At 54.6% G+C, this 25892-nt stretch overlaps 2 protein-coding genes, 1 long non-coding RNA gene and 1 pseudogene across 13 annotated transcripts in view; 3 read left to right on the forward strand and 1 right to left on the reverse strand.

Moving 5' to 3' along the window:
• Window positions 1–834: 834 nt before the first annotated feature.
• On the forward strand, window positions 835–9793 carry PUS1 (pseudouridine synthase 1). 3 transcript variants are annotated; one of them, XM_019748765.2, is made up of 6 exons: window positions 835–960; window positions 1559–1790; window positions 3519–3656; window positions 4532–4634; window positions 7329–8020; window positions 9498–9793. In XM_019748765.2, the coding sequence occupies exons 2-6, from the start codon at window positions 1569–1571 to the stop codon at window positions 9534–9536; spliced, it is 1194 nt and encodes a 397-aa protein (XP_019604324.1). In that variant the 5' UTR covers window positions 835–960; window positions 1559–1568; the 3' UTR covers window positions 9537–9793. The 3 variants fall into 3 exon arrangements, with proteins under 3 accessions (XP_019604324.1, XP_019604325.1, XP_019604322.2); XM_019748766.2 differs by having other exon boundaries at window positions 950–1084; XM_019748763.2 differs by lacking the exon at window positions 835–960 and adding an exon at window positions 1091–1328.
• A 3385-nt stretch (window positions 9794–13178) lies between these two features.
• Window positions 13179–15612, forward strand: LOC141569139 (uncharacterized). Its single transcript, XR_012492555.1, has 2 exons — window positions 13179–14160; window positions 14263–15612. It is a non-coding gene; the product is annotated as an uncharacterized LOC141569139 (long non-coding RNA).
• A 303-nt stretch (window positions 15613–15915) lies between these two features.
• Window positions 15916–17134, reverse strand: LOC109456443 (ras-related protein Rap-1A; annotated as a pseudogene).
• Window positions 17135–18097: 963 nt separating this feature from the next.
• The window catches only part of EP400 (E1A binding protein p400), an 87053-nt gene continuing 79258 nt past the window's right edge, over window positions 18098–25892 (forward strand). For all 9 annotated transcript variants that reach the window (XM_074321448.1, XM_074321451.1, XM_074321450.1 and 6 more), the window contains exon 1: window positions 18098–18229. The gene's annotated coding sequence lies outside the window, so the exon portion shown is untranslated. The remainder of the gene's footprint in view (window positions 18230–25892) is intronic.

Genomic DNA, 25892 nt, shown 5'->3' on the forward strand with positions numbered 1-25892 from the left:
TGTCCCAACCCCACAGGCCTCAGTTTACCCTCCATACACTGGAGATGCAACCAAGATCACCTGCTGTAACTGGTGGGGTTGAGGAGCAAGCAGGTGTGGAGGTGCTCTGTGTGAAAGTGGGGTGCTCTGTGAAGGTGGGGTGCTGTGTACAGGTAGGGGTAGGGGTGCTCTGTGTGAAAGTGGCCAGGTGCTTGCTAATGCTGCTCACAGGTGATCTTGACTGTCCTCACCCCTGGAACCGGGAGGTGGCTCTTTCTTCCCTTCCGCAGAGGGGAGGGTTGTGTGTGTGGGGGGGTCATTTAGTACAAGTGAGCTCTTTTTCCACCAGGCCTAACTTGTGAGCTATAGGAGACGTGTCAGCACCCACGAGCCCACTTTCTGCCTCTAGATTTGCCTTTTCTGAACATTTCACACACATGGAATCACACGGCATGTGGCTTTTGCATCTGCTTCTTCCACTGGGCATCCCGTTTGCGAGTTCGCCCACCTCGCAGGCGGCGTCAGCGTTTCTGACTCGTCTTTTGCATGGCATTTATTACTTTATGACGCACTGTTGTGTGACTGCTCGGCGTTGTTCTCCGTCTCGGTAGAGGTGAATGCGTTAACAGGTGTAACCCTGACAGAGCCTAGGAAGCATTACAGTTAGGACAATTTGTTTTCGCTAAGGAGTCGTGCGCAGCCGCATTCACCGCAGTCTCTAACCAGCCGGGCGTCTGCGGCGGGGAAGCCTCGCTCCGCCCTAAGCTCCGCCCAAACCACGCCTTAAATGCGGCCGGTCTCGCCCCGCGACAGGCCCCGCCCCCCGTCCAGCGCAGCCCCAGCCCCCGGCCAACCCCGCCCCGCCCCCACTCCAAGCCCCGCCCCACCGGGACGTTTGTCCGCGCCCGGCCGCCGTCCGGCGGTGGAGCTCCGCTTCCGTCTGCGCCCACGTGGTCCGGCTGGGGTTCTGTCCATTGCGTCGTGAGTGGGGCCCGGTGGGGACGTGTCCCTCTGGTCCCCGCGTGGGTGGCCGGGGTCTCGCCGACTCCCGAGGGGAAGCCGGCCGGGCGAGGCGGGAGGAGGAGGGGGCCTGGGGAAGTCAGAGGTCAGCCTGGGGGTCAGGAGACGTCAGAGCTTAGCCGCAGGCGGGGCTGGAACGTGGCGGGTCCCGGGGCGGTCCGGGGTCCGGAGGGCTCGGGCCGGGGCGTCCCGGAGAGGTCAGGGGTCGGGCGCGTGCCCCCCCCGCCACTCCCGCCTTGCATGGGGGTCCCCAGGCTGCTGGCGGCGGCCGGGGCCCTGTGGCGAGCCTGCCGACCGTGGACGCCGCTCCTGGGACGGCGCCTCCTCGGGTAATGACCGCGCCCTGTCCCAGCCCTGGGGTTAGCTCGCGGGCGCACGGCCGAGCCCCGAGTCCCTCAGTGCTGTCCCCGCCCAGTGTGAGGGACGCTGGAACCTGCCTCGTGCAAACCCAGGGCCGGACTCCACTCGGCGGTCAGCCCAGGGCGTGTGCCGCTCGGTTCCCGCCCCCGTCTCCCAGCTCCACAGCTTCTGTGTTGCTCACACCGCCCCGTCTTTCCAGTTTGTCCCCCATGGCCGGGAACGCGAAGTCCCCCGCTCCTGTGGTGGCCAGGCAGGAGCAGGAGAAGAAGGCGCGGTGTGGCTGGCAGGGCGGAGCCAGGGTCTGGGAGGAAAGCGAGCCGCAGACCAAAAAGCTGAAGAGCTGCGAGGTCGGGGAGCCACACAGGAAGCCGCCCAAGCGGAAGGTCGTGTTGCTCATGGCCTATTCCGGGAAGGGCTACCATGGCATGCAGGTGAGCGCGGCTGCCTTGGGGACGTGGGTGTGGCCGCCTAAGGGCCCTGGAATGATGGTTACCCGGTGAGGCCGCCTCAGGACACTGCAGAAAATCTCTATTTCCAAGTTGTCATGCGGGGCCCATCGAGGGAGGTGGAGATTCCAATTCAAACCGCTTTGACCCTGCTCCACCCACGGAGATGCTGTGCGCCGGGCTCTCCCGTGTCTCCCAAGGTGGGTAAGGGTCCAGTTCTGCTGTGGACCAGCCTTGTGGCCCTGGGCAAGTGATGGAAGCGCTTGCTGCCTCGGTTTCCCCCTCTTGAGATGCGGATCACAGCACTGATCTCTGGAGCACTGGTGCTGCGCCCTGAGCTCGGCTGCAGACTCCCAGGACAGCCGGTTGTTAGTGTCTGGCAGACCCGTGGAGGTGACTGTGGGTGAGCAGGCACCCGTTAGGATTCTCCACCCAGCCCACCAATTGGACCCTTTCTGAAAGGCAGGAGGGTGTGGGTGCCTCCAAATGCACAGACTCTTTTCTGTACCTCCTTGTAGTCGACTCTGTTTGAATGAAATCTCTGGAAGCCTGTCTCCCAGTAAAGCCATTCACTGCTGTGTACAGAGTATTTAAGTGACTGCAAGTTTAAGAAAACGGTGCCACCTAAGCTTGCCCAGTGTTACAGCTCTTACTGTGACTAGTAGTAGTAAGAAGATACTTCGTATCCTATTTTATTAAGTGTAGGCTGCACCCACGGGAAACTAAGTGCACGCCCACTGGTAGATTGGGACAGTGGTTTGGAAAACATTGCTTCCTCTGATGTAGCCCTAAGTGTTTGTAGGAAAAGACCCCTCTGCTGCTCCTTGTGGGTGACTGAATGCTATTTGGAGGGTGGTTTTGATTACATGCATCGTACTGTCTCGAAAAGTTTGAGGAAACATCCATCATCTTCTGTTTGCCTCAGTTTCCCATTAGGGGTGGGGGTGGAGAGGGACAGCAGTTCACAGGGCTGACAGAAGAACAGATTGAGATTGCGGGTGTTGTTATCCCTGTTTGTTAATATTTGTTCCTGTCACTTGAGCCTTTGTGACTTTCTGCTGAATGAAGGGACTGGACCACGTTGCAGTGAGAAGGGCTGTAGACTTGGGGAGGGGCTTCCCCACGGTAGTGAGTCTTGGCGAAGCGCCTGCAGGCCTGTTGGAGACGCTTTCTTTGAGAGCGGTCAGGATGGTGATGTCCCTGATGTCATAGGGTCCTGTAGGCCCAGGGTTATGTTTAGGGCAAGCCGACAGGGATAGTGTGACAGATGGTTCTGGAAGCAGTGGGTGTCCTTCCCTGACATATATTAGGCCCAAGGAACCAACGGGTTTAGGAAAAGCCAGGGATGCCAAACCCAGCCCTGGCTGGCAGTGCTGAGGGAGGTCCCCCTGCCCTTGGTGCTGCAGACAGATGGGTCTCCAGCAGAAGGAGGGTGCTGGCTCAGACCCTCGGGAGGGAGGAAACAACACCCACTGTTGGCTGTTTCACCGACTGCCTGTGGTGGGGATTTCTAGAGACAGTGGGTACCCTCAGGTGACTTTCCTACTTCCCTGGGAGGGGGGTGAACTGCAGGGTCTCCCCGTGGCCACAGGTGCAGTCCCTGTGCCATGGGTGTGGGCACACCACGCCTGCCCCTACCTGGAGCAGCCTGGGCCCCGGCCCCGACATGTGGGTAGTGACTGAGTGAGAACCCACGTGCTCTCTCTTCTTCAGAGGAACGTTGGATCCTCGCAGTTTAAGACCATTGAAGACGACCTGGTGTCCGCCCTGGTCCGGGCAGGCTGCATTCCCGAAAATCACGGCGAGGACATGAAGAAGATGTCGTTCCAGCGGTGCGCCCGCACAGACAAGGTGGGGACCTGTGCCCGCAGGCCTGTCCCTCCGTGTCACTGTCCTCGGCTGCCCTGTCCCTCCCTGTCACCGTCCTCTGACCTCGTCCCCTCCGTGTCACCGTCCTCTGACCTCGTCCCCTCCGTGTCACCGTCCTCCCTCCGCTGCCCTGTTCCTCCATGTCACTGTCCTCTGACTTCGTCCCCTCCTTGTCACCATCCTCCTGCTGCCCTGTCCCTCTGTGTCACCGTCCTCTGACCTTGTCCCCTCCGTATCACTGTCCTCCGGCTGCCCTGTTCCTCCGTGTAACTGTCCTCCTGCTGCCCTGTCCCTCCGTGTCAGTGTCCTCTGACCTTGTCCCCTTCATGTCACCATCCTTCGTCTGAATGCACTGTCCTTCCATGTCACTGTCCTCCTGCTGCCCTGTCTCTCCATCTCAGCATCCTCTGCCCTTGTCCCTTGCATCTCAGCGTCCTCTGACTGCCCTCGTTCCCTCCATCTCAGGATCACAACGGTTATGACCTAGATGGGTCACCTCTTCTTGCTCTGCCTCACAGTTTCATCCTCTTAGCTGCATTTTTTATTTTCCCAAGTCACTGAGAGTCATTTGAGGTGGGACTCCACTTGTCATCTGCATGATGTCATGCATTTGTCCCCTAGTTTGTGTTTTGCTAGGCATACCATTTGAGAAGGCCCGCGGTGCGGTGCTCACCCTCTTGGTACACAGAGCTTTATTCTTGTCCTTGGTTGTGCCCTTCAGATGCATTTCCAAACAGAACTCCTCCATGAAAAGACGTAACGTGTGGTGGTCCTTCTGTTCAAGAGACCGCCTCACAGAGTGTGCTGCTCACAGAGCAGGGCTCAGTTGCCCTTCCCGCCCTGTGCTTCCTTTGCAGGGCGTGTCCGCAGCCGGCCAGGTTGTGTCCCTGAAGGTAAGGCTCATTGACGACATTTTAGCAAAGATCAACAGCCACCTTCCTTCTCACATCCGGATACTGGGTAAGCCTTGCATGCTGGTGCTACACCTAGTGGCTCATCTTGCAGAAAGACTCAAAATTTCTTTCACCAAACTTCTTGGGTGTGGAGTTAAGAAAACAGAGTTGTCTTAGCAGTTGGTAGAGTGGCTGTGAGTCGGCATTCCCGCCTCCCTCGCAAGGGACAGCCTAGGAAAGTCCTGAAATTGGAGCTCCTTGATGTTACACGTGCCTTATTTTAACGAAACACTGGATATGAAAGTCCAGGTTTGATCAATTTAAAACGGTCAATTATTCCATTTTATAACAGGCCTAGTAACTAGGATTTTTACATCTGATTTTTAAAAAAAGAATGTAGTCTGACCCTCTCTGCCTATTCAGTGGTGCGTCTGTGCCATTTATGTTTAGTGTGGTATTGGGATGGCTGCTGCAGACCGTGCCATGTTTTTCTTTGTCCCTCCTGTTCTTTGTTCCCCATCTCTTTCTGCCTTCTTTGGATTAATTGATACTTTTTATAATTGCATTTGGTTATCTATCACCTTGGTTGCCTTGTTAGCTGTAACTCGCTATGGATTTTAGTGATTGCTTTGGGGTTTAAAGCAAGGGTTGGCGAACTTTTCTGTAGACAGCCAGATAGTGAAATATTTGGGGCTTTGTGGACACATAGCTTATGATCTCTGTTGCATATTCTTCTTGTTTTTTCTTTTTTAACCACCCTTCAGTGTCAACTCATGGACTGAATAAAAACGGCCAGGGTTTTGGCCATTGCTTGCTAGTCCTGGGTTCAGGCACCCATCTCTAACCACCATCTACTTCAAGTGAAGTCACACCGGTTTGTGTGGAGTCTAAAAGTTACAACAGCGTAGTCCTGTCTCTCCCCTCTCAGCTTTGTGCTGTCCTGGGTGTGTATTTTACAAACCCCACACTAACTACCTTGTTAGTATTTTTCTTTAAGCAGCCATTTACCAGTTCCTAAACTACTTCTTAAAGCTGAAGTAGAATTGGTGTATAATAAACCACATGTTTAAGTATACAGTTAGGACTTTTGTGCACGTGTACAGCTGGGAAACCATCCCAATTGAGACAGTGATCCTGTCACCTGCAGGACATGGCACCTCCCCATCCCTCCTCCTCATTCCTCCAATGACCACTGATCTGCTTGCTGTCACTGTGGATTAGTGTGTATTTGTAGGGTTTGATATAAACGGAATCATACAGCATGTACTCTTTTTGTCGGGTTTCCTCCACGGAGCCCAGTGAAAGACGCCTGCGTGGAGCTGTGCATCCAGTCTGTTCCTTTTTATCGCTGTGTGCTCCCCCATTACACGGGCAGCCACCACTGGCTTACCCCTTTACCTGCTGAGGGGCCTGTCGGTGTTTCCAGCTTGGGCCTACTGCAGGGAAACATGCTGGAATGCCTGGCTGTAGGTCGTCAGCAGGATTCTTAACGGGAAGCCACTAACCCTCGTTGCTGGTCCCCTTGCCCACTTTGAGTTCATTTCTGGTGTAACAGGGTTATTTTCATTATCCTGTGGTCTTTCTGTGCTGTGGGAGGGTAACTCCCTCCTTTCTAACCCCCCCGAGAATCAAGTCCCCTCACATGCCGTTCCTGTCCATGGGAGTATTCTGGTGTCTTCCACAGACCTCTCCCAGTTCTGCTGAGGAACACCACATCCCACACACGAGTGCTTAAGGAATTGGCACTGCTTCTGCCGTGCCCAGTGACATGGCTGTCTGCCAGCACTTTCCATCAGTCCTGAACAACTGATGTCACGGGCACCACAGACTTGTGATGCACAGAGTTGATGAGACTGAAACTTTAACCCAAGACAAAAAAATAAAATGAAAATTATCCCAAACCAAACATGGTACTGGAGACACAGGGACAGGGCACAGCATAGCTGCTGCCTTGAGCCAGTGGTGCTGTGCCCACCACGCTGGCGTCCTGGTGCCCATCGTGTGCCTGAGCAAGACATGCATGACTCCCCCTGGAGGGGCACGGCCCCAGTCGGCCCTCCTACACAGGCCACCGAGTGGGGCTCTGAGTCACACTCCCTCCTAACCTGGTGGACCTCTGGTAGGTGGTGCCTACGGGTCTCGGCGTGAGGAAACTGTCATCCCGCTAACAGTTCCCGGTGTTCTTCCAGAGGTTTTCTATACAAATACAGGCATGCACATACGTTTCTGTTTTTCTCACAACAGTGAAATACTTACTGAGCATGAACGGATACATTGTGCTGAAGGCACTGGGCGTCTCGGAGGAGACCCGGCCTCAGCTCCCGCAGACCTGCTTCCTGGTCTGTTTCATCCTACGACTGTTCTAGAATATATTTGATCATTTTCCTGTTGCTGGACTTCTTGTTTCCTTTCTGTTTCCTGCTGTTACACATGCTGCTACCTCTACCCGTATCTGCAGAACTTCCAACCGTAGGCTTGGGTCAGATTCACGCTGGCGCATGGGGGCGTCTAGTCCCTCCGCCGGGCTCAGCTGCAGCGAGGTTTGCGCGGGGCGGGGCAAACGCAGGCCCCGCCCTTTCGGCCTCCCGGGTTCTTAACAAACGTGGGTTCTGCTGTGTTGGGCCGTCTTGCTCCGAGATGGAGGTTTAGGGTTTAGCGCGTGCAGCCAGCTCGTGTCAAGCACCGTGCGTGGGCTGAGATGCCTGGCCTCTGGCTGGTCCCGGCGCTTGTCTGAACCCTCTGTTGGCTCCTCCTCCCCCAGGACTGAAGCGGGTCACAGGTGGCTTCAACTCCAAGAAAAAGTGTGATGGCAGGACCTACTTCTACATGCTACCCACGTTTGCTTTTGCGCACAGAGACCATGACGTGCAGGACGAGACCTACCGGCTGAGCGCCGAGACGCTGCAGCAGGTCAACCAGCTGCTGGCTCGCTACAAGGGCACCCACAACTTCCACAACTTCACCTCGCAGAAGTGCCCCTGGGAGCCCAGCGCCCAGCGCTACATCCTGGACATGTTCTGCGAGGCGCCCTTCGAGCGGGATGCCATGGAGTTCGCGGTGATAAAGGTGAAGGGGCAGAGCTTCATGACGCACCAGATCAGGAAGATGGTGGGCCTGGTGGTGGCCATCGTCAAGGGCTATGCCCCCGAGGACGTGCTGGAGCGCAGCTGGGGGGAGGCGAAGGTGGACGTGCCCAAGGCGCCCGGGCTCGGCCTGGTCCTGGAGCGCGTGCACTTTGAGAGGTACAATCGGCGCTACGGCAGCGACGGGCTGCACGAGCCGCTGGACTGGGCGCAGGAGGAAGCGGAGGTCACTGCCTTCAAGGAGCAGCACATCTACCCTACGATCGTCAACACTGAGCGCCATGAGAGGTCCATGGCCCAGTGGCTGAGCACCCTGCCCATGCATGACTTCAGTGCCACTGCCCAGGCTGCAGCCGGTCCCGGTGCCAAGGTGGGGCTGGGGCTGAGGGGCTATGGGGCTGGGGGCTGGCCCAGGGCCTTCTAGGAGCTTAGCTAAGCACTTACCTATATGTCGTCTGTGGCTATGCTGCTAACCCCACTACGTGCTGGTGTCATTGTACCTGATGTATAGATGAGCAGGCTGAGGCACAGAGAGGTACATGACTCCCCCAAGGTCACACAGCAGTGGAGAGGAATAGGACTAGGGTGTTGGACCACGTGGCCGCTAACCCCAAATGCTGCCTCCCACTTGCTCCCTACTCCCCTTCGTGACCCTGGGCGAGGGACACCCTAGGTGGCTGGTCTTTTCGTTTGCGACATGGAAGTGACTGTAGGGCCTCCTTGGGCTGACACTGCTTGTCAGTTAGCACATGTCTGTTAACCCCATTCCAGCACGTGGGGTCCCATGAGGAGAGGTGGCTGGAATGCTCAGTGCCAGGCGTCCTTGCCCTCCTGGGCTGTGCTGAATCCCGTGTCACAGCGGGGTCCTGGTCAGGTGGCTCTGCTCACAAGCGTGTGGCCAGGCTAGCTGTAGGACCTACTAGGGACCCGGCTCCAAGTGTGACTCATTCATGGGTTCACTGCCAGCCGAATTTTAGAGGAACGTGCAGGATTTGAGGCACTGGAGCTAAAAGCAATCTGAAGTTGAAATTTTACTTCTGCAATCTTGACCTGGGAAGCTGGGAGATGTCCCCAAGGCCCACATGCTCTCATGCTGGGCAGAGGGTGCTCAGAGGGTGACATCCCCACCAGGAGCTCTGGGAGGCGTCTGCCCATTGTCTGGGTATCTGAGGGGACACTTCTGCACACCTGGGGTTGTGAGCTCGTGCGTGCAGGTGTGAGACCGGCAGGCGTGTAGGTCGAATGGTGAGCGGCCGCCAGCAGCAGGGAGATGACCAGAGTGGGTGGAGACCAAAACGGGGCTCTTGTTCCGGCTGAAGGGCCCACTGCAGCTCAGCACCAGCCAGTGGTGGCCGCATTGGAGGGGGGGCCCAGTGTGGTCAGAGCTTACGTTTTTTCAAGAGAAATGCGTTCCAGAATTTGATGTGTGGATGGTTACTAATTTTTCCAAGCACTGAGGCCAGATGTAGCCCGTGTGCAGGCTGGACCTGAGGTTTGAGTCCCACTAATGGAGGCTGCTGACCACTTGCCATCCCACTCCCTGCTGAGGGGCCTGCACTGTCCAGCTTTGGGGGAGCCCAATTTTATGTCTCCCTGGGATTTGGAGGAGCCCTGTAAAGACCCCCTCTTATCCCCAGCTTCTGGATTGCCCCATTCAAGTCAGGTTCTTGAGCCAGTTGAGAGACAAGGCGTCAGGCCGAGAAGAAATGCCTTCATTCCCGACGGGGTGGGCTTGGAGAGCGGCTCAAAAGCGTGTGGCCAGGCACCACTGAGCCCGGCCACGACAGCCCCCTGCATGCCTGGGAAGCGTGCTCCCCACAGCTGTTTCATCCGCTGTGCCTCTGCAGGTCCCCAGCCCCCAGGAAGGGGACGGACACAGCGACTGAGGCGGGACCCCGTGGAGCATCTTGGCCGTGGCTGCGACTTGTGTGCCCGGAGCCGGCACTGCTCCGAGCCCGGAGAGCCTGGAGAGCCGAGATGTGGCCTCGTTACCTCAGGACCTGAGACCCACGTCATTCTGTTTCCCTCACAGGGAGAACCTGCTGCAATCTGTTTCAGATCAGAGTGAACTCTGTCCACCTCAGCGTATAAAGACACTATTTTTTAAAGAAACACTTTTCTTATTAAATCAGTACAGACTTTGCTTAGTCATTCCTCCTTTTACCTGTTCCTTCATCTTGCCCGTGTTTCTTTCTTTGAGAGCTGAAAGGAGCGCTGTGTGCTGTGTTGGGACAGACCCAGCCCTGGGAGCCTTGGTGAATGGTGATCCGTGGGACGCGTGCCCTGTGGCTCGGGACTGAGGCTCTTGTCGGGACTTGCCCTCAGGCCACCGGGATGGGGCTTGGCTGTGTGTAGTAAAGCCCGACGTGGTACGGACAAGGCCGGCATGGCAGGGGGCCGGCATGGTGGTCCCCGAGGCCTGGGAGGGCTCCTTTTCTCTGTCCAGCTGGCCCTCTTCAGCACCTGGTCTTCATCCTGGCCACATCCACCAGCACTGTCCACGTTTCAGGTGGCAGGACTGAGGGCTCAGGAAGGGGCATGGTGTCAAAAATGTCCCATAGTGAGCTCTCCGGGAAGACACACCAGCAGCTTCTTTCCCTCATTGGCCAGAGGCATGTTACGTGGTCATCACTAGCTGCTTGGGAGGCTGGGAAATGCTGTTTATGAAGTGGCGCAGCTTTGTGTAGAACAGAGTGACCTCTTAGCAAAGAAGAGGGCATTGGGCAGTTGGAAAGTCTGCAGAAGGCACGAGAGGGTTTCAGGTGGGGAAGTGGGGAGTGTGTGCACGTGGGCTGTGAGCATGCATATGTGTGCAGACCCGTGTGTACATGATGTGAGCACCCTGAGTGTGTGGTGCATCATGCATGTGCATACCTGTGTGTATGATGTGTGCATGTGTGATGCGTGTGCATACCCATATGAGTGTATCTGATGTGAGTGCATGGGTACATGTGTGCATGTGTGATGTGTGCACATATGTGTACAATGGGGTTGGACACATAACCTTCAAAGGACTGTGTGTGACGGACAGATGGGTTAGGTGAGGAGACAATTTAGGAGACTGGTGGTGACCTGAGGAGGAGACGTGGGGAGAGGAGTGAGGGGTGCATATTGGGCAGAGGACAGTAGGACTGAGCTGTGGGGGAACTGGGGCTGGGGAAGGACGGGAGTTAAGGCTGACGTGGGCTTTGGGTTTGAGGCATTGATGGCTGGAGCCATTGACACGGGGCGATCGGGAAAGGGATGGGTTTGGAGGAGAGAGATTGGAGATTGTTTTTAAATATGTTAATTTTACCTGTGATAGGGCTTTTTAAGTCACTTCCGGGGGCAGGAAGTAGCCTAATAACTGCTGGGAATGAGGGGTTTTCCCCGTGCAAGGCTACATGGTCTTGGCTTGAGCGCCAGTCCAGCCACTGGACTAAACAGCTCCCAGTTGGGACTCCAGGCAATTAATGGGTGACCCATTTAAATCACCTTGGAGGACCCATGGGTACGTGACATTGTAAAATAGTATATGTACTTGGAAAAATGATCAGAGCACAAAAAAGGCGTTGCCTTCCTGCCCTAATTCCCAGGATGTCTCAGAGGCTTAGCTTTTCCAGAGAGCTCTGTGCATCAGGGAGCACATGGGACCCTTCTCTTCATGTGGATGGTGGCTTACACTACACATTTAGCTGGTGCCTTTCTCAGCGTAGCAAGTCTTTGTGATCCAGATCTGCATTGTTTTCACCGGTGGCCCCTGTGTAGGTGGTCCACACCACCCAGCCTGCTGGTGGACAAAGTGACCATCCCTACTCATCCTCGCTGAAACGTGAGTATTCCTAGATGCAGAAACGGGGGTCTGATGGGTTGTTTTTTTTGCTTTTTTCCCCCCTTTCTTCCGCCTCCCCCTACTCCAGTTCAAGCCATAGTTTCTCAGTCTAGTTGTGTAGGACAGCTCCCTGGCCCATGCCGGTGTTATGAGCCTTGTGCTTCCCTCCCCTCCCCCTGCCGTTGAGGCAGTCGGTCACAGGTCGTCGGCTCACAGCAGCTCACAGCAGCTCTTGCCGGCTGCCAGCCACTCACGGCAGCACACAGTAGTCCACAGCAGCACACAGCAGCTCACGCTGGCTGCCAGCCACTCACGCTGGCTGCTCTTGGAAGCACACAGTAGCCCACGACAGCACACGCCAACCTATGGCTGCTCAAGGCAGCCCAGCTCCAGGGAGAGCTGTTGTTCACAATCTTAGCTGTAGAGGGCGCAGCTCACTGGTCCATGTGGGAAGCGAACTGGTGGCCTTTGGTGTTAGGAGCACAGCACTCCAATCGCCTGAGCCACCGGGCCAACCCTCTGATGGGTTTCTAATGGCCACCTAATTCTGACAGCTCTTGCCCTCCACAGAGGTTGTTCAAATTGGGTCCCTGTCAATATCATGACAGTGCCTGTCCCCCCACGCTCCAGAATACCAGGGGAGCAAGCCTGCTCTTGGGGACAGCCTTTTCCTGGGTCACGAGCTCCGTCCCTGAGTGTGGAAGCCCACAGGAAGTTAGGGTGAGGGGGTCGCATCGTCAGGATCTCCATTGTCAGCATCTGGCTGATTGAAACACAAATCAGCAGTATCTCCCCAGGATGCAGGGGGCACGCAGAGCCTGATCTGGCACCCCCTTCCCCTACCCAGCCTCCCAGCTGCCCTGGCAGACTCCCACGTTGGCCAGCCTGGAAACAGTGGGGAAACCATTAGAGCAGTTTTCATATGAAACTGCAGTTAGAGACAGTCTGAGGAAAAATGTCCCGGTCTGGTTCTGAAAACAGAAAACACTCTGTGTTTTTAGTTGGGCAGATGTGTTCTCCAGGAAATTTGGGGCTTACAAATTGTTGCAGGAGGGCTGAAGGGCTTGGTTTTCGACTGGGCCTCCTGGAATGACTGCCAGAAAAATACAGAACTGACCCACCAAGGCACCTCCTGTTTCTTATGCTGTCAGGGAGGTGGGAAGACCCAGAGCCCCCACACATGGCCCCAACACCTGAACCTGTGTGACAAGCTGCCCGGAGCTGTCGCCCAGGGTGAGGGGTTCAGGTCAAGAAGCTCCAACTGATGGGCACCCAACACGGGACCTCCCTCCCAAGAAAGACGTGTCAGTCTTGCAGGGGCGGCAAGTATAGCCGGGGTGGCAGGCAGGGGCAGCCACTTCCAGGCGGGCACAAATGCAGCAGGCAGCCAGGGCCTGTCTCAGCTGGAACTCTGACCACAAGGGAGTCTGGCAGATGTGGCTTTTACCTTCCCAACCTCACCTCGTAGGAGGGTGGAATGCAAGGTGAAGGAGCCAACCCACATCCAGGCCGTTCAATGAGAGCGAGAACGTTCTTTTAAAAATGGGGCTGTAACAACAGGTTCATTCAAGATGTGTCACAGACCTGAGTATGACAGCCAAAACTATCGAGCCTGTGGTAAGCAGATTTCTTAGGATGCAAAAAGAACTAAACAAATGAAAACGTGGATAAATTGCTTTTCATGAAAAATTCTGAGACTTGGGCTGGCCCAGTGGCTCAGGCGGTTGGAGCTCCATGCTCCTAACTCCGAAGGCTGCCGGTTCAATTCCCACATGGGCCAGTGGGCTCTCAACCACAAGGTTGTCGGTTTGATTCCTCGAGTCCCACAAGGGATGGTGGGCTGTGCCCCCTGCAACTAAGATTGAACACGGCACCTTGAGCTGAGCTGCCGCTGAGCTCCCGGACGGCTCAGTTGGTTGGAGCGCGTCCTCTCAACCACAAGGTTGCCGGTTCGACTCCCACAAGGGATGGTGGGCTCTGCCCCCTGCAACTAGGAATGGCAACTGGACCTGGAGCTGAGCTGCGCCCTCCACAACTAAGACTGAAAGGACAACTTGACTTGGAAAAAAGTCCTGGAAGTACACACTGTTCCCCAATAAAATCCTGTTCCCCTTCCCCAATAAAATCTTAAAAAAAAAAAAAATCTGAGACTTGCTGGGGTTATCACTTTGTGAGGTGTGTAAATGTCTAATCATTGTGCTGTTTTGTAAACTAGTAATAAGAATTAAAAGCTTCTCATCCAAACAGCCAACCCAAAGAATTTACCAAACCGATCATTTAACTTTCATAAACTCAGTACTCTAAGTGTAGGAATTAAATAGGACATCACAGGTAGGGATTTGCAGTAATGTTTTTTCAGTCAAACGAGGATGGGAAACGCCCGTTTTAGTGGTGATTCGCAGCGTCGCCACTGGGGGGCAGCACCCTCCGTGACTGTGCGCGGCGGCAGAGGCCGGCAGGTGTCACCACCGCCATCCCTAACTCCTTTCTTCTCTTCCAGCCGCTGCATCCTGGCCCATCCTTAGACTCCACCGTCCAACACCTCAAGGACTCTATGCCTCCTTGAAATTGTTACCCTGGCACGGCGAAGTCCCCAGCCGTTGTTTCGCCCAAACGCCGGCCTTCTGTGAGCTCGCGCCTGAGTTGGAAGAGAAAACCACACGCTCGTTCCCATCGGTGCTGTGCGGCTTCACATCCAGGTACCACCAGTCCCGCCGCCCCCGGGGTCCCACTGCTGCCTTCCCACGGCACTACCCCAGCTTGTGCACCCTTGCTATTTCAAATCGCTCCATCTTTGCCAGCGGGGCTGCACCCCCACCTTATGAGTGAACAGAAGCCATGAGACGGAACCCCGGCTCCCTGAGTCCTGTGCCAAGCCCGTACTCACTCCGCCTCCCTCCTGACGTTGCAGTGGGAGAGGCCACGTTCCCGCCAACACGAATGCCTCAGCCGCCCATCACCACTCCCCGCCTGCTCAGAGCTCCCCCTAATTGTGCCATCTTACCGCTAACGTCTCTGCCGCCTTACCTACCAGCGCTGACAAAGGAGCACTCCTCTTAGCCAGGTCATTTCATCCCCTTCCAACTGCCCCTCTTGCGTCTCCCCTTTATAGCCACGTTTTCTTTTTAAAAATTTCAGTGCGTTTGACATCAGAGATGGCATTTGCACCTTGATTTTGCTGAGTTGATCACTTTAGCCTGTTTTTTAAAATGAACTTTTGAGACGTAATTCACATACCATAAAACTCATCCTTTCCAAGTGAACAATTCAGTGTGTAGTAAATTCACAAACCTGTGCAACCATCATCACTGCCTAATTTCACATTTTCATCAGCCCCAAAAGGACACCCCTCTTCCAGATGCAGTCACACTTCCCATCCCCTCCCCCCAAACCCTGGAAACCACTTATCTACTTTCCATCTCTACGGATTTGCCTATTGTGGACATTTCCTTTAAGTGGAATCATACCGTATGTGTCCTTTTGTGTCTGGCTTCTTTCACTTAGCATGTTCTCAAGGTTCATCTATGTTGTATGTCAGTATTTCACACCCCACCTTTTTTGGAGGCAAATAACTTGGCCGAATTTTGCCATTCATTGTTTGATGGGTATTTGGGTTGTTTCCATTTCTTGGCTATTATGAATTGTGCTGCTAAGAATATTTGTTGAGTATGTGTTTTTGTTTGGATATGTTTTTAATTCTCTTGGGTATATACTTAGAATTCCTGGATCATATATTAACTCTATGTTTAACTTTTTGAGGAATTGCCAAACTGTTTTCCAAAGTGTCTGCATCATTTAAAATTCCTGGGGCCGGCCCAATGGCTCAGGCAGTTGGAGCGCCGTGTTCCTAACGCCAAAGGCTGCCTGCTCTACTCCCACATGGGCCAGTGCCAGATGGCTCAGTTGGCTGGAGCACTGGCTCTCAACCACAAGGTTGCCAGTTCGACTCCTCAAGTCCTGCAAGGGATGGTGGGCTGCACCCCCTGCGTCTAACAATGGCAACTGGATGTGGAGCTGAGCTGCGCCCTCCACAACTAAGATTGAAAGGACAACTTGACTTGGAAAAAGTTCTGGAACTACACACTGTTCTCCAATAAAGTCCTGTTCCCCTTTCCCAAAATAAAAAAATAAAAATAAAAAAGTGAAATTCCCACCAGCAGTGTATGAGGGTTCTGACTTTTCTGCAGTCTTGCCAACACTTGTTATCTGACTTTTTGATTCTAACCATCCTAGTGCATTAAGTGGTACCTCATTGTGGTTTTGCTTGGTATTTCCGATTCCTGATGAGGCCGAACATCTTTTCATGTGACCATTAGACATTTTCTTCTGAGGTGTGTTTATTCAAGTCCTTTGCCCATTTAAAAATGATCTTTTTTTTTTAATGTACTAAAATTTAATCATCCATAAAAGCTGTAATTTAATCTGACAGTAAAACACAAGAAGCAATATTAGAGTTGGTTTAGTATATTATATATTTTAGCTATGAAAGCCATAGAAATCAGTTATCCCAGTTTTTTCCTATAAAAGACCCATTTTTCCAAAGCATTATGCTCAAACAATTTTAATTAGAATATAGTGACAGAATATTTCATAATTTTTTAAATATAAAATGAAGTCAATGACTCAAAAAAGTTACCTGTTGCAATGAGTTTGAGGGGAAATTTCATAATCTATATCGTTACAGATGTAAAGTATAATGGTTCAACTTTTTAGTGCTTGGCAGGGAGGAATCATGATAAAAAGGTCAATATGAAATCATTTGATTATAGTAGCTGTATCTAATATTTGAAATGCATCCATGTTCTTTTGTATAATCATATTAGAGTCAAGTATATTTATTTTCACATCTGTTATAACTGCTATTGCAAAGGAGAAATACTATTGTCTTACTCTCCAAGAGATATACACAGAGCAATTTTTTTCTCCAGGGAACTTGTGCAAACCAATATAAGATCTAAATTCTTCACATAATATATAAAACAGGAGAAGCCTGTTCAGATTTATTTTTTGAAGTCTGAATGCTGGCACTTCCCAGTTAGGCAACAGTTCTTCATTCCCGTAATCTGGCGCAGAGCTGCTGCTACTGCAGGTCTGAAGCAGCAGACATGACTTCTTTTTAGGCTTCTTCTTTTCCATTGGTGTTTTTCTAGTTATCTGTCTGACCAGGTCATAAAATGTCTCGTTAACGTTGATCTTTGACTTTGCAGAAGATTCTAAAAAGGCACAGTTACACCACTGCCTTGCTAAATTCTAACCCTGTTCTTTGCCAACTACTCGCTCATCTTCCAGGTCGCATTTATTGCCAACCAAAATCATTGGAACGTCTTCTGTGTCCTTCACCAGTAAAATCTGTTCCCTCAGGTCCTGTAAGTCATTAAATGTGGACTGAGCTGTAATAGAATACACTAGTGCAAACCCTTGGCCATTCTTCATATACAAATCCCTCATCGCTGTAAATTGCTCTGTTCCTGCAGCATCCAGGATTTCGAGCATACACTGTTGGCAGTCTACTTCAACTTGCTTTCTGTAGGAGTCTTCTATCGTTGGGTCATATTTTTCAACAAAAATTCCCTGAACAAACTGAACTGTCAGAGCAGACTTGCCCATGCCTCCTGACCCAAGGACCACTGGCTTGTAGTCACGCATGATGGGGTCTGTTTAAATACTGACAATCCCCCCCCCCCCCCCCCCCCGCCCCGCGTCGGGCGCCTCTTCCACCTCCTCCTCCTCCTCCTCCTCCTCCCCCCTCCCGCCGTGGCTCCTGCTCCGGCTCGCAAATAATTTGTCTTTTAATTGTCGAGTTGTCAGTTCTTTATTCTGGATACAAGTGCCTTATCAGGTATATGATTTGCATATATTTCCATCCATTCTGTGGGTTGTTTTTAATCATGTTTTGAAGCACAACATTTTAAACTTTGATATGTTCAATGTATCTAAATTTTCTTTTGTTACTTATGCGTCTGGTATGTATAACTTCCAAAAAAACCACGGTCCAATCAAAGGTTGTGAAGATGGAGACCTACGTTTTCTAACTTGAGCATGTACCTGTTCCATTTCGAGTTCACTTTTGCACGTGGGCTGAGATCCCGGCCCTCGCATTCTTTTACAGGTAGGCTCCCCACTTCCCAGCTCCAGCTGAGAAGCCCGGTCATCTCTGCTCCATCCCCCCTTTCCTCCCCTCCTCCTCCTCCTCCCTCTCCAGCCTCCGCTGTGCTCACCTCCCTGGACCCTGGGCAGAGCGCCTTCGCCCTCCTCCTTTGACCCCCCGGTCCGGCGGCCTCTTCCCTAGCCCGCGCCCTGGGCTCCGCCAGCACCCGAAAGCCCCCAGCCCCGGGACGGCCCAGCGGGAGGCCTGCACCCACAGCCCGCAGACTTCACCCGCCTTCTGGGGACTGGCTGTGCGACCCCCGCCCGTGCATACAGCCGGCGCTCAACACACACTCCCCCGGGCCGCGGGAGCGCACTTCCCCCGCGTAGCCTCCGCGCCCCACCCGCCCGTCAGCCCGCGCCCGCGCCCGCGCCTGGCCTCTCTAGCCTGGCCTCCCGGCCGTCTCGACGCCTCCCTGTCGCTGACGTCAGCGCCGGCGGCCAATGCGCAGCTGCGGCGCGGGCGCGCGTCACTTCCGGCTCACCGTAGCAGGCGCGCCGCCGCTTCTTCCGCCCGCGGCCCCGGATGAGCCGAACGGGGAAGCGCCCCCTGAACCCCAGCCGCTGTCTCACAGCTCCCGACGCCAGGCGGACGCGGCCGGAGCGCGGCCCATTCACCAGGTAAGTGGGGTGCAGTGGAGCGCGGCCGGGGGGCTTCCGGGGGCCCAGCGCTGAAGGGACCGTCGCGGCCGCCTCACCTGGACGTCGCGTCGCGAGTAGGCCGCGACTGCGGCGCTGTGCGAGGGCCGGCGGCGGCGGGGTCTGTGCGCGGGCGGGGGCCGCGGGGTCTGTGCGCGGGCGGGGGCCGCGGGGTCTGTGCGCGGGCGGGGGCCGCGGGGTCCGTGCGCGGGCGGGGCCGCGGGGGGGGCCGCGGGTCCGTGCGCGGGCGGGGCCGGGGTCTGTGCGCGGCGGGCGGGTCTGTGCGCGGGCGGGGCCGCGGGTCTGTGCGCGGGCGGGGCCGCGGGTCTGTGCGCGGGCGGGGCCGCGGGTCTGTGCGCGGGCGGGGGCCGCGGGTCTGTGCGCGGGCGGGGCCGCGGGGTCTGTGCGCGGGCGGGGGCCGCGGGGTCTGTGCGCGGGCGGGGGCCGTGGGGTCTGTGCGCGGGCCGGGGCCGCGGCTCGTGGGCACCGCGGGGCTGGCGCGGGGTGCCGGCTGTGACGTGGGTGTGGGTGGGGAGGTGGGGTGCGCGCTGCCCCCGGCCCTCGGTCTCCGTGGAGCCCCCTCGGGGCGCGCGGAGTGGGGCGCGCCGCGCGCGTTGTGGTGACGGGTTGCGACGCTGCCGCCGGGACGCGAGCGCGGGGCGGGGGTGGGTCTGCGACGCCAGGCGCGCGGGGCTGTGGGGTCCGCTGGGCGCTGCGCGTTGTTTTCACGCCGCGTGATTAAATTCAGCACCGGGCCTGGCGCTCTAGTTTGAATTGGTTCTTGGGTTTCGATGCGCGACCCCTTCGACGCGGGGAGTCCTCCCCGCACCGGTACTCCGCGCGGGGGGTCCCCGCCTCTCCGGTGTGCGGACAGGTGCCGCGGGAAGGGCTTTGTCCAGCTTGAGCGAGGGACGCCTGGGGCGGACTCAGACCCGCTTTACACCTGCCCGCGGTGGGTGGGCAGAACATCGGCATCTGCAGCCTCGCTCCGCGCTCCTCTCGCTGCTTTGGATGTTGGCTGCGCCTTCTCGCCGCCGGGCCTTGCGCCGGCTCCGCGCTCCGCCGGGGACGCTCCGCCACGGAAATCTGCAGCCCTCGGGGCGGTGTCATGTAATCAGAACTAACACAGCGGAACGCGAGTAGTGTCATCCCTGCGGTTAGACATGGGTTTTAGTCTCTGTTTTTTCTGATGAATTTTTTACATGAAGTGTGCAAATAAAACGGTTTTTGTAACTTTTTTAATGGAACCCATAAAATAAATACGGTGTTTGGTCGGAAAAAAATTAAAAAATAGATTTTAAAACTAAGTCATTCTACCACCATGTCATTTCTGTCATTAGAATCGTGTAATGTAACTGTAAGTGCTTTAAAAAACCTATGGTTGTATGATCCCGTGCCATTAAATCCTCTGCAATAATTGCTGATGGTGTTACAGTGTCTGTGACCTGTTACTTATCTAACCTCCTATGTGGGATCTGCCCTTTCTTGCCTTCTCCACGCTGTGGCTCTAATCTTCTCGTCTTGCCTTCAGTTTATTTTCTCTTGGAAGTAGCTCGTCAACATACAGACATGCCAGCTACCCTTTCTAGGCCACAGCTTCCTTTCATATCAGAATTGGAAAGAATCGTGTACTCCCTGTCACCATGTCCTCTGCTTCTCATTTCTCTCGAACCAGCATCAGTCAAGCTTCCGGTCCCACTGCTCCTCTGAGACGTCTCCTCCTGGGGCTCCACGTGCCCACAGCCTTGGACCTGGCGGCCCATGGCTCCCTTGAAACACTGTCTTTTGGTGGCACTGAGACACCACTCTGTTGGTTCTCCTTTTAGCTTGGGGGTCCCTTCTCATCTCTCTTACCTAGAAGTGTCGTAATGGCGGTGGGTCCCATGCCACCAAGTCCTGAGTGTACCTCCTGGCTGGATCTCCACGTGTGGAACCTGCGTCTCATGCATCACTGCTCTGTCCAGGGCAGCTCCATTCTCCCAGTTGCTCCGGTCAGAACTTGTGTGATCTCTGCATTTCTTCCACATCCTGAATCTGATCTGTCAGCAGTTTCAAAAGTCATCTCAAACCCTGCTGCCTCTCACTGCCTTCTTGGCTACAGCTGTTGTTTGCGCCCTTTGGGTCGTCTCACTTGCGTGATCCCCAGGACCTGTTCCCTGCCCTCTGGTCCCCTGCAGTTGACTCAACACAGGAGCCTCGTTGATGTGTTAAAACATCAGGTCGTGCACTTCTCTTCTCAGGGCCCTTCACGGTATCTCATCCCTCAGGAAAAAGGCGAACGTCCTTAAGATGGTTTATGAAGCCCCTTGTGATCACGTCTCTGCTTCCCCTGTGACCTCATATCCCTGCACCCCGTACTCTTGTCCCCTGGCTCCAGCTACACATGTCGGCTCAGTCTGGGACACCAGGTCCCTACACGCCAAGGGTCTGACTCTGAGTTCTCTTTCTGGAAGTCCCGTCTTCAGAGAGGCTGCTGGTATAACCCGGCACCCTGCCCGCCTCGCCCGCCAGCGGTGTCCCTCATCCTGCTGAGCGCCTTGTCGCACTGGTGGTCTGGCCCCCGCTGCTTTGTCCTGTCTGACTGCTCCTCCTTCTCGGGCCAGGGACTATGCTTTGTTCACTCTTGTAGCCCCAGTGCTTCACATACTGTCTGATGGAGTGAGCCCTCAACGTTTGTTGAGTAAATAAAGACTGCATGATTCTTTTCTAAAGCGAGTGGGTTTGATGGGGACCAGGCATACGGGTAATTAGGGGGGCCGAGGGATAGACTTCATGTGCTGTGACTTAGAGGAGGGAGGGGGCCGCACAGGAGCTGAGGCTTGATGTAGGTTTTGGATTTCGGTAGGTAGGTAGGTAAATAGTAGAGATGAAAGGAAGGCAGTCGGTTTGGAGGTGGGAGTGTTTGAGGCCATTCAAGGAAGGATTCGGATACCAGACGTTGCTCTTACTGGGCCTTATGTGAGATGGGCGTCCCTCCATGTGGACTGTCCACAGGTCTGCCCATCTTCTGTTTCCTCGCAGTGAATTCTGTAGCTGCTCTCTCTCTGCTCCCCCCTCCCCCATGTCTCATTGCTTGTCTTGCATGGGAGTTGACCTTTCCTTCTCGGTCAGGGAGTTTGTGGTTGCCCAGCTCAGCCTCGGGGTCCACGCCTGGACCGGCTCCCCATTCTCTGAGGGTCTGCGGCCCTAGTGTGGCTGCAGGCCTGGGGGATCTGCTTCCCCCTCTGCCAAGGGCAAGCAGCTGCTCTCAGCTGCAACCTGTGGCCATTGGAGCCACCCCTTTCAGGTGGAGGAGCCTGGCACTGCTCCTCAGCCACCTGTGGAGGGGCCCCCTGCCCATCCCTTAGGAGGAAAGCCTGGCCCTTTCTATTCTCTTCTGGGCTGAGCGTCCTGTGGTTCTGTAACCTTGGCCCACCCTCTCCGTGGTGGCTGCTTTATTTCCACTCAACAGAAAATTTTACCTTGTTTTGGTGCATTATTATAGAAATAAAAGTTAAAAATCACTTACGTTCTGAGTGGACGGGAAGGTCATGCCATTTTACTTTTTTTAAAGATTTACACCTAGGAGTGTTCACTTTTTTGCTATAGAATTCTGAGAGTTTTGACAGATGTCTGATTTCCACGCCAGTCAGGATCCAGAACAGCTCCTTCAGCCCGGTTTCCTCGCGCTGCCTCTGCGGGCAGTCCTGCCACCAGCCCACGCACCTGCTGTCGCTGTGTTTTCCAGGAGCACAGTGCGGAGCTTTCGAGGCCGGCTCCTTTCCCTGAGCGCAGTGCATTTGAGACCCGTGCAGGTGGCTGCATGTACACACAGTTTGTTTCTCTGTGTGGCGCGGTGTCTGTGGTGTGGGGAGCCGCTTACCTGAGCACCTGCTGAGGGACACTGGCTTTTATACGAGTAATGAGTGAGCAATTCGCAGTGCGTGACGTGAAGTACACAGGACGGCCCCGTTCCTCTTTGCTGTTTCTCCCCACGCTTGACTTCCTTCCAGAACAAACCAATTCGGTGTCCTTTTCCCAGTTTCTTTCTGCACGTCAGAACCTGCGTTCTCCATGAGTTTCTCCCGCAGGGGAGTGAAAATTGGTTCTTGGGCGGAGGGTGAAAATATCTTAGATGATGGTGCTTTGCGGCTTCCGAAAGGTCACAGTAGGTGAGCAGACACACAGTACAGCTGTGGTGGTGACATTTCACTGGGCAGGGGTCTGGGGAGGAGAGATGTGCCTGCCTGGGCTCCATCGCGGGCAGGAGAAAAGGGTGAGAGACGGCAGATAATGACTGAACGGAGGTTTGTGATGCTGTCACTGGGTGTTTGAGGAAGCCCTTTCGGACTTGTCTTGAGAAGGATGAATGTGTTGGTGACATAGGACTTTTGTTTTAACCGTTTAGTTGTTGAGTGACATCTGGAATTACCATCTAATACAGAAAGTAGTTTTTCCTGTAATGTTTCACTATGAAAATTTCAAAGCTACACAAAGGTTGAAAGAATTTTACAGTAAATGCCTGTATCCCCACCACCTAGTTTCTAACGTTTCCCCACACCTGCTTCATCGCACTTGCACGGTGCTTATCTGACTAACAGCGTATGTTCTGGAGATGCTCCCTGCTTCTTCAGGAGCTCGGCCTCATGCCTTTGACAGCCAGCCGCTCAGGGCTCCATCCACTGAATGTCCACAACCGAGACAGCCAGTCTCTGAAACACGGACATACATTTATTTGCAGCGTTCTGCACCTACACATCCTGCCGCAGTGAATCAACTTTGTGCTTCTGTATTTTCACGGGACGGCGAGGGCCGAGGGGAGGAAGAGTGGGGGTGGTTCTGTTAAATGGGGCCAGGCCCTCTGCAGGTGTGACACTCACGTCCCACAGCCGTCACCAGGCCCTCACCAGCGGAGCCTGTTGTCCGGCCTTTGAATTTCTGTCAGTCTGATAGATGAGAAATGATATTTCAGCCTCGAGTGGATTTGCATTTGTTTTCTTACAAGCAATAGATTACAAGTTAACGTGCTTGAAAACTACAGCTTCGGGTCTCGTGTTGGAGTTCCCCTTGGTTTTGTTGGGCTTTGCACCAGGAAATGCCACTTCATAGATACAGGCGGGGAGTGAATTGGGTCAGACCTTTAGTTCGTTCCTCACGGGCAGCCTCGTGCAGATACTCAGAGCCTTTTGATGGATTGTGATCTGGTTCACAAGGCCAAGTGTGCTTCCGGTTTATGCTGGTAACTGCCTTTGGAAGACTTATTTTCCACTGTCCCGTGTCTCTGTGACCATCTCGGCGAGTTTCCTTGCGTCCTGCAGGTGGCTCTCTGACCCAGGCAGTGCCTGCGCATTGGACGCGGGCTTCCTCCTCCCGCAGGTGCTTCTCACTGTGGGTGAGCCGTGCTCCCTGGTGATGAGCAGCTCGGCTCTTGGCTTTGGCCTGGGGACGCACAGAACGCGCTGAGGACCACAGTGCACTGGGCGGCCGGCAGCCTCCGCTCAGCCCCAGCTGCTTGTAGCCGGTGGGCTGTGGCCAGTACATGGAGTTTTCTAAGGAACGAGGCTGACAGCCGGAGACCTATGTGAGAGCTCCTGACTTAAAGGTATTGACCATATAAAGGCTCACAGCAGGCTGTGTCTTCGTCTGGATTTAGGCAGGGCACCCATGAGTGCCAGCCTCTCCCGTGAGGTGACATGGGGACTCTCCAGCACGGCCTCACTGGCCCCGCGCCTGGCTGCTGCCTGGCTTTTCAGTCTCGGTCTTCGGCACGAGCCCTGGTGGTTTCTCCTCCCTGCTCCTCTCCTCTTACCGACCAAGCCCTGACCGAGTGTGGCTGATGCGCAGGCTCCGGTAGAGACGCTGCACGTGCCTCCTCAGTCTCTAACTTTCGTTGTCAGTTTTCTTTAGTAAAATCGGTCAGTTGGTTTTATAAATTAATGTTGTTTCTACGTGTCATGCCATGTTTAGGAAATTTTTCCTGCACCCCAAGATTATAAAGATATTTTTATACATGCTGCAAAATATTTTTATGTGATTTGCTCCCCACACCATTTTGCGTGTGACTCGTGTGAGCTGTGGGCATGGGCGGGGCTTGGGGGTGGAGCTGACTGTTCTTTTTCTAACTGGACTCGTCTAAGAAAGTTTGGATTTTAATTCTCTAGCATCACAAGAAAGCGAATGTGAATTTGATAATACTTTCAAATGACTGTATTTTAAGATCTGAAAACTAGCAGTCTGTCTGTGGGAGGCGTATTTCTCCGGTCTGTGGACCTTGGTGAACTAGATGTGCGTCCCTCACAGAACGTGTGAGGCTCACTGGCTGAACAGCTGCGGAGATGGCAGGGAGCCAAGGACAGGTGTCGGGTGTGGTTTCTTCCTGACGAGGACAGCAGGCTTTGTGGGTGGGCTGCAGTGGGGGGTGTGGAGTCTCTTCTGACTGTGACACATCGTTTTCTCTGCATGCCAGTGAGCCACGACAGCCCCAGGCGCACCCCAGATGCCAGCGGCTTCCGATGAGGGCGTCGTGCCCACCCCGGGGCCCTGCATTGTGCTCACTCGGGCCTCTTCTCTGTGCGTCCTATAAAGCAGTCCTCGAATAACGGATGAGATGCTGTGGGAATAGAACTGTCGTTTATGTCAATCAGCCTGTGGTCAAGTTGGTTTCGTCATATGTCGTCTTGCTTAAAGTCACAGAACCTACCGATGCCATTCGGTGAGAACTGAATGTGCTGCCAGAGCAGGTCGTGTGAGACACCAGCTGCAGGGCAGGGAAATGCACACCTGGCAGTGTGGCACTGCCAGGAGCGCGGGAGTGTTTGGTGACCAGCATGAACGCTGTGACACCTGCCAATTAAGGACAGATTTGTAAAGCATGGAAAGGTAGCAGAAACAGCCACACGTTCAGTATTACGTTTTTTGTGTAGGTGTGTCTGATGTCTGACACTACTGTTGGGGACGCCACCTTTTTCCTGACACATTTCAGTGAGCGTCCTGTGTCCTGGACACGGCTGAGTTTTTGCTTAGTCTGATCTAGAGGTCAGGTTACTGGGTCAGAAGCTGTCACTGTGCTGCAAGAGTCTTGACACCTACTGTCAAATTGCTTTCTGGAGTTTCCTCGTGAAAGTATTCCCAGACACTGGTCGTCTTCCCTCCTCTCCTGTGGTGTTCTGTCTGCCCTGAATTTGTGCGCTGTGTTCCCTTCACCTCACTCTCCATCCATCCGGGTGCTCTTTATCTGGCCGAACTCCCAAAAGCGTGGACACGCGTTTCTGTTCTGTATTTGTGTGGGGAAATGGGGGGGGGGGCAGAAAAGGAAGAGGGAGATGGTTTGGGAAGGTAGCAGGGCTCATGAAAGAGCACCCTGCTTATTGAAGGGGAAGGAAAGGGTTCCCAACTGCCAGCTGCCAGGACTGGCGAGAAGCTGAGAAGGGTGGTGGGCGCAGCTGCTGTAAGGCCCCAGTGCCCTCCACCCCTCACTCCCTCAGGTCCTGACTGGGGGACCCCTACCCTGCACTGAGAATAGGGCCCAGGTAGGTGTTTCTTAGAGTGGCGTTTTCCCAGCATCCAGATGTGCCCTGCGGTGTCAGTGTTGCCGTGAGCAGCACCAAGCGCAGATGGTGAGCCTGTGGTTTGCACCATCCCTGCCAGTGGCAGTGGTGGCGTCCCT

The sequence above is a fragment of the Rhinolophus sinicus genome, linkage group LG16, assembly GCF_036562045.2.
Source record: "Rhinolophus sinicus isolate RSC01 linkage group LG16, ASM3656204v1, whole genome shotgun sequence".
Lineage (NCBI taxonomy): Eukaryota > Metazoa > Chordata > Mammalia > Chiroptera > Rhinolophidae > Rhinolophus > Rhinolophus sinicus.